This window comes from Episyrphus balteatus, chromosome 1 (assembly GCF_945859705.1).
Source record: "Episyrphus balteatus chromosome 1, idEpiBalt1.1, whole genome shotgun sequence".
In the NCBI taxonomy this organism is placed as follows: Eukaryota; Metazoa; Arthropoda; class Insecta; order Diptera; family Syrphidae; genus Episyrphus; species Episyrphus balteatus.
Window position 1 is genome coordinate 140,629,753 of NC_079134.1, and position 12,368 is coordinate 140,642,120.

The 12,368-nt window shown below is 30.2% G+C and overlaps 1 protein-coding gene across 1 annotated transcript in view; it reads left to right on the top strand.

Moving 5' to 3' along the window:
• Positions 1–235: 235 nt before the first annotated feature.
• The window catches only part of LOC129907171 (uncharacterized), an 87,663-nt gene continuing 75,530 nt past the window's right edge, over positions 236–12,368 (top strand). The window contains exon 1 of the mRNA XM_055983260.1: positions 236–1,333. Within this exon, the coding sequence (XP_055839235.1) occupies positions 1,302–1,333 (32 nt within the window). The 5' untranslated portion in view covers positions 236–1,301. The remainder of the gene's footprint in view (positions 1,334–12,368) is intronic.

Here is a 12,368-nt window from a genome sequence, read left to right on the forward strand (position 1 = left end):
CAACAAAACAACCAGAACGACGACGATCGGTGTGGGTATCAAACAACCCAACCATCATCCCACGGATGACGGTTGTTCAACAATCCAACAGCTACAATCGTTTTAGATACAAGTTCGTGGGCTTCCAGTGAAGAGCTAGCTCTAACTCGCTTAAATTCTGAACCAATATATTTTCCAATCCGGGATCGTTCGTAATTCGTTCTTCTTTTTTTTTATATTTTTCGATCTTTTTTTGTTGCTTAAAGAGGACATTGCGTCTCTCTGGGATCGTGTCGTTGTTTTTGGAGATTAATCCCGGTTATGGTTATAACGACTGCGACGGCGCGACAGGTTCTTCTTTAGCGCTGCAGCATTGAGTCATAGCTGTCTTCAGTTTTTTTTAAGGTTGCCTACAAAGATATAGAGCTTCGAGAGGCTACCTGTTTAATTAAGATAAACAAATCGTTTTTACTGTGTGTGCACTTTTTGTTGATATTTTAGCAGTTTTTTTTGTGCTGTTGTTGTTGTTTTTTAAGTATATCGATTCCTCGTGGTGTCTGGTTGTTATTCGCTGATCGTAAGTAAACTCAAGGCATTTTTATTGATTGACGGTATTGAGCCTTAATGAAGTCATATTTTGTGTCTATCTCCTTCCGATCTTGATGTCCATCGTCCTTGCATATGAATGTGATTATAAGAAAATCAAGTTTTGTTTCGACGAGTGACTCGGGGGTATAGTGTGTTGCATATTGATCAGGAGTAGTTTCCAATAAGTTGTATTCGAAAAAAATAAACATCTCAATAAAAGTATCTTTGAGATTCATAAATTCATTGTTTCCGGTAATTGAAAAAAGGTACCTAGTCTATCGGTTGACAGAAAAATTTACCCTAACTCAAATCAGGTATCTTATCCGTGAGATATCTTCTACCTGTTGTAGATATCTTTTAGTGCGAACAGGTGTAATTGTTATTATTTGTGTTTCGCACGCTGATAGTGCATTTTTTGTTGTTGTTGTTGTTCCTTGGCGCAGACTATTTTAGTGAGAAACAAACTTCTTGCGAACATAAAAATTAAGCTGATTAGGAAAAAAAAAACAACACGACACGGGAACAGGGAACGTCAACGATCAACGACTCTCGCTCGCCCAACCAACAAACGGACGTGCATTTGTGAATTCCTTCATCCGATAATAATATTTTTTCATAGAAACTTGAATGGAAATAAAATAAAAATAAAACTCAAACCTAAGCAAAAAACAAATAAAAAGAAATACCTACCTATCTACCTATCCCCACCTATCTATACTTTTTGACAGAAAATTATGGATTTATCAATGAAATTTTTTACAATGAGGTAAGTTGATAGATTTATGGTGTTTGGATGTGTATAGTTTTATTTTTATACACTTTTTAGCGACTTATTAAAATTTATTGATGAAATCTGATATTTTTCATACCGAAACGAAGTGTGTGTTAGATGTGCTAAAAAGTAAATATAGGCAGATTATAATTATGAAGGCCTTAAGTTAACACTTGTATCATTTCAGGCCAATTGCAAAGATGTTAACAAAAATTATAGCCAATATAAGACTTAAGTTAGAGTTAAATTTTAATATGCAGTTAGAATGTTTGCTTTTTAATTAGTCGCATTTTATAACTTGAACTTATCAAAAGTTCGTGTCTTTTAATAAGGTTTTTTTTTTGAAAATTTTGTTTATTGTAGGAATTTGTAATTTGCGTGTAAATAATTATGCATTATGTACCTACATATATTATAACTTTGATAGTCAATGAGACGTGTTTTGTTTTAATTGAAAATGTTAAATATTATAGGTAATATGGACTATATGTAGAATTAAACAATGGAAGTATTAGAATCTAAAAACGCAATATTTCTGCATTAATTTATTTATGGAAGCTTGTAAAGTAGTATTTAAACTCACTAAACTCAGGGTCTTATTAGTACAAAAGTGAAAAATTTAGGTAAGGCAAATATGCACGGGTCAGCCTGCTTATAGCTAATTATATTTAAGAAACTCGGCATTCTTGTTTCAGAAGTGATAACTGAATTAAATAATCTTAAAGATTAATTCTCTCCTTAGGCGGATCCCTTTCCAGCAATTGCTATGAGTGTTTTGACAAATTAACCTAATTTCTTACTGCCTTTTTCAGGCTTTTATTTTTTTCAAGCGATGTTGTCTTGTAAATTTCTTGTTAGTAAGTACATATTTTGTGTTTGTTTTAATTAGTTCATTGTTGCTTAAAAAATAAGAATTTACTTCTTTTAAAAACTCACGAACACATTCTACCAACATTTTTGTATCTGCAATCTCTGTTGAAGAATTTATTATAAACCAAAAGCCTAAATATAATAAGCATTAGCTTATACAGGTTAATATCAATATGGCATGTGCGAGTGAGCGAAAACACACAAACCCATAAGGCTGACTATAATGCGCAAATATACGGTTCGTTTAATTTTCATTAAGCATATGCCTTGTGCTCAAAACCGCACGGTATGTGTAAATTTCTTTTTCACTGAGAGGGATCATAGTTTTATCGTAACTTTTCATCAAAATCTACATTTAACTAGCGTCCATGGACTGCTCAAGCAGATAAATGGAACCACAGAGGGTGAATTGACAGTTTATTGACTATTTGGAGATTGACCACAATGCATCGTTAAGCTCGACTTTAATTTTTCAATCACTATAGGTTTGGAAGGCATTGGAGGCAATTTATTTAAAAGCAAAAGTCCAGATCGCAGATGTGGAGTGTATAGAAGTCCTTGCGAGCCATGGTATAAAAAGACAAGGTATGATCATTAGAGCCGCCATCTTACAAAATGGGGTAATAAGGTTTTGACGTTTAATATTTGGCAAAGTCAAAAGCAACAACAATTTCCAAGACAAATTTGTTTACAACAACAATTTCAATGGTTAGCTGTCAAAACCTTAAGTAGCCATTTTTAAGTTTTGACAGTTCTCGATACAGAGTTTTTTCTAATGATCATACCTTCTCTTTTTATACCATGCTTGCGAGCGGTATGCTAAAAGCAGTTTTTCTGAAATCGTGCCTGACGAATTAAAATAAGCTAGATTTTGTGCCTGGAGCAGGTCGTTTAATTGTTTTTTTAATTTATTGTAAGATTAATAGAGCGTTCATTATTTAATTTTTTTTCGAGAATCAAGTTCCAATAAGTAGAAAAACTATTTCAAAATATAAAAAAAAACCCTTATTTTTTGCAGATTTTATTTTGACTCTAGATGGCGCTCCACGATCGTCAAAGTTTTTTCTCATTTGAAATAGGTATACCTATATTATGTATATGTTGACTTATGAGGCCATTTTTTTAGATATAGCCTTAAAAAATATTTGATAAGGTTCTTGTCTACATTGAACACCGGTTAACAGGGGTTAAGTCAGGACATGCATTTTTTATTTTGGTTTTATTTTCTATGCTATTTCATATGCTTTTTTTTTATTAAATAGTTTTTCCACTTAGAACTTGATTTTTAAATAGCGAACGCCCATATAAATTTTACTTTTCGAATGTTTACATTGAAAATTTTGGCTTTGACAAGTACATGTGATCTTGTCATGAATTAAGTTATTGAACACGAGTCTTCGAGTACATTGTCAAAAATAAAAAAAAAAATAACTTAAAATAAAAGTAGGGTAGAAGGGGGAGGATTTGCCAGGATTTAGGAAAATTGACTTAACGCAAAGTTTTTACGTTTCTTTTAATTTTTTTATATCTGATATTATTATTGACTTTATTATCTTCACTTAAATATTTTTTTCATCTTGATATATTAATTATTTCTATTTTTAATAATTTATTCAAAAAAATGAAAAGCGATGTGGCAAATCCTCCCCAGGTGGGAGGCTTTCCCACGGGGGTGGGGAGGGATTGCCAGTTACCTTAATATCAAAGTTAATACAAATAAAACCAATAATCATAAACAAAACTTCTTTTTAGCTGAAAATACGAAGAAGGGACTGATTTTAAAGGATTCTGCCATCCTCTTTTGAGGAAGCTTACTTCTGGCAAATGTACCCCATGGGGTGCATTTGCCAGAGCAAAACCTACCCAAAAACGAATGGCAAATGCACCCCACAAGCTAATCTTTCAAAAATTTACCTATAACTTTTTTATAAGTTAAACAGTAAAAAAATCGCTTCTACACAGCATAGTACACATAATTTTGAAAAGATATTTGTATCAACAAGTTATTTAACACGACAAATACCTACAATTTAGGACGGTTATGTACCTTCATATTTTGGTTCTCAACATTAAAAAACTAACACAAGCGTCTAATTTATTTCGTGTGCAGCCAAAAGCTGTCAAACTTTGTGCAAAGTTTTCAATCATAAATGTGCAACAGAAAATGATTTTTCGGTATTTAATATTCTGTTGGTTTGGAAAAAAACCTGGACTGGCAAAGGTACCCCATTGGCAAATGCTCCCCCTTCTACCCTACCCGAATTTTTTAGTTTTTGGTGATCTTAGCTCTTAAAGACTAATTTTTGATAAAAACTTATTTTTCGCTCTCTATCTCTTATAGTGTGATATTGTTTTTAAAAGTCATCGATTTCAAATCGCAAAATCGAATAAATTTTCACTAAGGCTATTAGTTCAGTTGTTGAATAATTTTGTTTTTGCAAAGAAAAAAACTTTTCAGATTAAAACCATGTTTTTAAACAATTGTAGCTATTTGTAGGTACTAGATTTTAATGAAAATGTAGTCTGTAAAAACAAGCGTATTATTATCAATTCTAGTTTTATGAAATCCTCTTTTAGTGATTTTTTTTTTCATAGTGGCTTCACTTAAAAAAAAAAACAAACAGTTTATAAAGTTCTATTTTTGTCACATATATAACCACTTAATGACACAAAGTTTTAAGTGCTATTTATGATTCTAGTGAAAAAGAAAAAGAAATCTTTTTAAGGTAATTTTTGATTTATTTAAGAAGCAAATTGTAAACAGTAGGTGTAAACTTATAATCTTAATACTAAATTATTTGTTTAAATTCAACTTATTATATTTTAAGAATACATAATAAATATACATACAGGCATATATTATATCTCATGAATATTTTCACACTTGCTGTTTAAATTCGTGGGTAAACAAGTTTTATTTTTGAAAGTTATTTGTTATTTTGACAAAAGGAAGTAATCATCCTACGCTTATTGTAATTTTTATTTAAAAATACTTCTGCTTTTGTTAAAATGAATTAATTTAATTTTTGAAAAAATTCAAACTTAAACTGTGCTGTCACCAAAAATAGAAATTGAGTCATATAGGCTTTTTAAAAGCCAAAATTTAGATTAAGATCTATTTTGTTTTAGTTGAAGTATCACTACGTCGTTAAAAAAATTATTCTGAATGGTTTCCATTTTTGGTTTTACTTTTGGTATCACTGTCATTTAAGAACATGTGTTACAGAATTTACATACATTTTAATTTTTACTTGGGTAAAGTTTCTATGCACAGTTAAAAAAAAAGTGCTTCTACAAGTTTTTTTCCTAATAGCATTCTCCCCATAAGGTTTTTAAGAAGCTTTAACGGACCTGTTGGTATTTATTAAAAGCTTCGGTAGAACTTCATTGAGCTGTTTTATAAAGGTCCAGAAGTCATCCAAGAATTAAAATTCAAATTTATTTCTGTTTTTCAAATTTATCCTAAAATATTTTATTACATTAAACGCCATAATACTTCTCTTAAGAACCGAAGTTCTGTAAAACTTCTTTAAAAACTATTTAAAAAGCTAAGTTCTTGAGACTTTAAGAAGTAAACTGGATCTGAGCAGATCTTTAAAGAAGTGTTAAAGAAGTGTTTAAAATCCTAGAAGTCTCTAGTTTGGTTTTTTTTTTTTCAGAAAAAGTATAAGAGTTTTGTATTTTCTCTTAGTTTGTTGGCAACCCTGTATTTTCTACAAAACTTAGCCTACAAACCACATAAAGATAGATAAAAGAATGCATTTGAAGGCCCACCACCAAAGACATCTAATATCTGCCGCCAACTTCAATCTGCCAACCAAAATTATATACATATATTTCGAATACAATATTGTCCCACTGACAACAACCGACGACAAAACGCACGGTCTATTACTTGTTTGTTTTCAAAAGGAATGACAATTCTATGATCTAGAAGCTAGACCCATGCTCTTTATAAGATCAATAAGAATGCTCTGCTCGACTGTAATTACAATCACCTTCATCAACCTGTGCTCTGTGCACACAAAACACCACCCGATGGCAATAATGTCCAGCGAAACGTGTTTCGTTTTAGCTAATGACACAAATTACAATTGAATTGTATAGCGCAGCCGCAGCGCACTCTGCAACCGCAACAACCAACCAGACCATGCACCAGACCAAGTGCAGCAATTTAAGTATTGGGAAATTAGCTGTGGTAAAGTCTGTTGTGTGTTGCTGGTTGTGGGTATCAAATTGATTCCGATACTTTTCGTGAGAGGTTTGATTAAAGTCGACTTTTGGTTGATTAATTACCTACATGATGAGTTTTCATGCCCATTCTGGGGTGTTTTTTTTTTTTAATGCACATAAATTGGTGTTGATGGGTTAAGTTGAGGAACATGAATCAAAATCAAATGCCTGTGGGTACCATAAAAGGAATTCACAATAAGCGTTGTACATACGGTTGAAGGTTTATAAATAATTGTTAAGCTATAAAAAGTGTCAACCCAATGGGACTTTTTTTATACTTGGAAAAAGATATAACTGGACAACATTTTCAAATTGAAATGCAAGTGGTGTTACGGTCATTCGGGATAAATAGAATAATCAAACTATTTACGCGCGATTTGGTAACATATTTCTCACGGTTTCATTTCTGGGTGGTACACAATGTCAGTGCAGTCTGCAGTGGGTATAGGTTAAGAGAATTAATGGTTTCTCAACTTTTAATGGATGGATGTTGTGGTACATTTATCGTTAATGACACACAAACTTTGAAGTATTTTTGTATGTTTGAGATCTTGCAAGATATTTATTCGAAAAAAAAAACATTAAGAACGCAGTTTTTCATTAATTTTTAATTTGGCAAAGCTCCTTCTATTTAGTAAGTGTTTAAGTTCTGCATCTTGTAAATTGTTAAAATTTATAATAAATATTTTCGTAATGAAAATTGAAAACATAAGATTATGAATGGTGGGTCCACTGGTGAGCAGTGTGGTGAATAATCGTATGAGCACTTGGAAAATATCTGCCTTAGTTTGAACTAGACAAGTACCTACTCAATTATTCAAGACATTTGGAAACCATTTTTTTTAGTTCGAAAAATGGTAAGTATTACATTGCATTATTATTTTCGGAACGAAAATTTAGTTAGACGGGTAAATCGCACTTGGAAGATTTTCCTTGATTTACTTTTCAGTCAACTTTACTAAAAAATTTGAAAGATTGTTTTGACAATCTAATATACAGGGACTTTAGGGTCCCTTAAATAACTTTAAAGTTCCTTATATTTTTGAACCTGAATAATGTTGAGAAATTTTCTCAGATAAATACGTATTAAAACCTAAATTTTTTTAAAATTTAGGTTTTAATACGTATGCTGCAATAAGTTTGAACCATTATTTATCTAAAATTAGGGTGGGTTACAAAATCGAATATCTTTTTTTTTATTTTATACTTCGAAAAATCGATTGCTAGACACCTGTAGAACATACTTACAAAATATCAATCGACTTTTTCGCAAATTTCTTTACATATTCTTGTAGGAAATTGAACACTCTACAAAAAAGGGCTTGTACACTGGTTTCTTTATCTAACCGTTTAAAAGATATTCGAGGTCAAAGTTTAAAAAAATTTATAAAAGCATTTTTTACTTTTTCAAAAATTTCTATTCACTGAAAAGTCATTATTATCAAATAAGTAAGATGTGTTCTTGAAGGGGTTTAAACGTTCTCGGAGCCGATGAAATCTATGAATTTTAATTTGGATACTTGAATCGTAAAATGGTAAACATCTATGACATCACAGTGACAAAATTATATCTGTGATAAAGCGATGCATCATGCATTAAAAGAAAGCTACATGAAACCCAATAAAGTTCATGAAAAATGAAATGCCAGTTTTTCATTTTATTTTCATTTTCAAAATCTTGAGAATATATTAATAACACGCTTAATTGACACCAAAAAAATACGTTTCCCGTTATAATAAATTCCATTAACTAGAAAAATATCAAAATAAAAAAACAAAAAAACCCATCTCTAAGAGTTAAAATGCATATATTTTACAGTAGCTTAATAGAATTTCAAATTAATAAAAAATAAAAAAAAAAGAAACATGTCATCTTAATTTGAGGTTAACAAATCTTATTTTAAATTAAAATTTAAAAAAAAAAAAAAACCTATCGATATCATAGATAAGCACCATGTCTACTTAACACTTTTCCATATTGACTTGACATTAATACATTTAAACATATACCATAAATATACCTACTGAATCAACTTTTTTTTATAAAAGCTACATTCTTTTATTTCAATTTATGGAAATATACACAAATTAATTTAATGATTCTTTAACGTCCCTATAAATCGAGTTATAGAAGAAAAAAGAACTTATTTTTCGAAGATAATTCTTTATTTTTTGGTATTCTTTTATTTCGAATAGAAAAAGAATGAAAGAAAGTAATATAAGGTAGCTATAGCCTACTAAATTCTCTAAATATGTATTAATATTTAATTTTTATTACAAAAATTAACATATTCTATACCAGATATAGAGTTGCTTTAAAAGTTCTTAAAGAAGTTTAATTTCGTAACATCTTCTTTCCAGTTCCGGCAGTTAAACAATAAACAAAAAAGAAAGAAGAAAAAAAAAAACGTGAAACATCCTAACCAAAGAGAGCCAGCACACAAATCAACTGTCACATTTGAATGTTTGCTAAATCGCAACAGGATGGATACCATCCATTTAGGCGCCCGCCATTTATGCGTAGGTGTTGTTTGCCGTCCACTTTCCATAAAACGCGCGTTCTTTTATTTTTCGTTCCGTTTTTGTTTGCTATAAACTCACAGGCAGTTTTTTTTTCTTATCTTTTGTTTTGTTTGTTTGGATTTGGTTGCTGCCACAAAGAACTTGCAGCATTTGCATATTCTGTTTTAGCCTTTATCTTTTATTTTTTTTCTTTTCTCTTCGACTACAAGATTCCAAATTTGGCCATAAAATAAAAATAAATGTTTTGTATTCGACTTCGAATTAAATTATTCGATATGATAATAAGTTTTGGACTTCATTTGCGTGAGACAACAATTGAATATAGTGCCGATAGACGCCTCACACATTTTGTTCTGACCTTAAGCTGTCTCCATGACACTTTTGTCTACTAGACAATTGCAGCAGTGCTGCCAGTGTTACTAAAAAAAAAGAATCAATCTCTTTTTTGTTTATAAATTTGTGTAGGTTTTGATTAATAGAGCTGGTTTTAGTATAGATTCGAATTCGAATAATTCTTTTGAAAATTCGTTTTTATTAATGTTTAATATTGTTCATGATATGAAAGTCACTACTGGCTCTAGAGGCATAATTTAATAAAAGGTTTGCGCGCTCTTTAATTTTATTTCGAAAATTTAAATAAAGGTGCACACTGAAGTGTAGGTATGTTTGTACCTCATGGCATCTCAAACCACATAGAGAGAGAGAGACACCAAACGCCTCCGCATTATTTCGGATAAAAATTGTCGTGTGGGCCTTGTGTTCCATGACGACGTCGTCGTCGACGAGGTTGTCTCTGAATACGTAATGTGTGCATGTAAAAGCTGGTTTATTTCTTATTCATAAAACCTATTAGTTAAAAAGTGGTGAATGCCCAAAAGCCCACTTACTTAAAAACACGCGTTTGGATTGTGCTACTCCAATTAGGTTACGTTCACATTAAACATAAAATTTTTGTTTTTATTTTTATTTGTAAGGAGATTTTAATAGAGATTTTCTAGTTGTTGTTTTTGTTGAGGATATTCATTCATAAATAAAAATTATAAAACAACAAAAACAAGTTCGAAAATATTGGATCATTTTGGTTGAATTTAGACATGATGCATTTATAAAGTGTCGTATAGCAAGTTTTTTTGGAAGTAATGAAGTGAAGCTACCAGTTTTAAGTTTCAATTCATTCATCACAACTTTTATTCAGGTTTCGTTTTATTTTTTGTCTTCTTTGAAATTCGTGTTTTAATATTTATAACATTTTTAACGTGATTTGTTGATTGAATTTATTGCTTTTGAGCAATCAGTCGCGTGGGATGTATTAAGTATCTCTCAATCAATATGACATCTTTATGGATACATACCAGTTACCATTGAATTGATTAAAAATTAAAACTATGTTTTTGCTGTTAAATTTATTACAACTTAAAATACATTTAATTGATTTAATTGTTTTATTTTTTATTTAAAGTGAAATTTAACCTTCTAAATATATTTTGATTTTGATAAAAGCTTGTTTTTGTTTTCAAAAAAATTCAAAACCAATCTACTTTGGACAAAAATATAAAAATCTATCGGACACGAAATATTTGCTGAATTCATTTAGAGTTAATTGCATCTTTATTAACAATAAAAATTGGAAATTTGCAAGTTATTGCCTGTATTAGACTTCTTTAAAGCTTTCCTTGGAAGCGATTTTTTTTCAAACTTATAACTTCGTTAAAATTTGCTTAAGGCTATTAAAAAATGTTTTAAGTTATCTTAACGAACTTCAATAATTAGAAAAGCTTGAAGCAGGAACTTCGGAAAGACTTCTTCACCAGATACAACCAAAGCTTTAAAACATATTTTATCATTTTTTAGAGACTAATGAATGTGAATAAACACGCGGAAACCAGACCCTTTGGTAAAGCTAATTAAGGTTTTATTTTTAAGACTTATTGACAAACAATTCTCAACTATTTTTGTCTGTAATTGCATGTAATTAATTTACAAGAATGGAAGGGACCTACAATTTTCCGTTGACTCTGAATGGCTAAGAAGAAATGCACATTTTCAAGACAATGTTACTCTTGGAGGCCTTGTCCATTACTTACAAGATGCAGTACCCTTAAAAATAAAATGCACGACTGAGTCGCATGAACTTGCTCTAATTTAAAGTTGTTAGAATTTTTAGGACTTTTTATAAAAAAAAATTAGTATAATGTAATTTATTATTATTATAAACAAAAATTAAAAAAAAGCACATATCATGACTTGCGGACATGAGATTTTTAAGATTTTTGACATAAGTTATAGAACATCCAAACAAAAATAGAAACAAAAAATTAGCCTATTAACACTAATTCCAAGATTGTACCAGGATGTTTTTTAGTGCATTTAAGGTGTTTCGTTGAACGACCGTTAAAAAAAACATTAAATTGTTTTTTTCTTTTATATATTTTTTTTTTTTATTGAATATTTATTAAATTTAATTTTTGTTACATTTCATTTGATTTTAAAATTAAAATTCTGAAGCGAGGCCGCTGTCCATAGCAAAAGGCTGCACCTCGATTTCAGAAAGGTAGAATTAAGACTGAACTTTATGATTTTTAATTTAAACATGAAAAGTAGTGCAATTGTTGAACCTTCCCACGATCGAGACAAAGGGTTTCGTATTTCGGCACGTTTAGCCAACGGGAGGGGAAAGGGGGTGTATCCGTTGTGGATTAGTTTTGCTGTGTTAGCAAAATGGCGTGGGAACCCGTTAGAATTTTATAATTCTGCCGTTAGGCGAAGGGAGGTTTCCGGGGAAACGGGATTACGGTTTCAGGTGGAGTCTCAGACGTAACTCCTCCCCCCTTAAGATTCTTCTCCGGAGAATCCTTGTTTTCAATATTAATTTTAATTTTATTATGTTTTTTTAAAAAAAGTACTAGAAACGAAATTAACATCATCAAAATTATAAAGTTAAACCCGTAGTTAATATTTGAATTTGATTTATGGTTAAATTTTAATTCTTCGATCAATTTCCGATTTTCAACATGTTTCGCGTGTATTTCTGTCGTGGAAAAATTCAACTCGATTGCTTTTATATTTATGTACATTACTTAAGTTTGGGATTACAAAACTTTCGTAGTACATGAAATTTTCATATTTTATATTATTTATTTTAACTACACAATTTTCAAGTTTTATGATATAATTTCCTTTGATTTCTATTTTGAAATCGTTACAATTATGGTTTACATCAGTTTTTGGCATATTTTTAAGAATTAAAATATTATTTGTTAATTGTTTAATTTCATTTTTTTTTGTTTTCTATAAAATTACATGAAGTATTTTTTTCAAAAATATTTTTTATACAATCATCAGTTATCATTACTAAATTTTCTTGTCTTAATATTTTATTATTATCTACAAATATATTTTTACC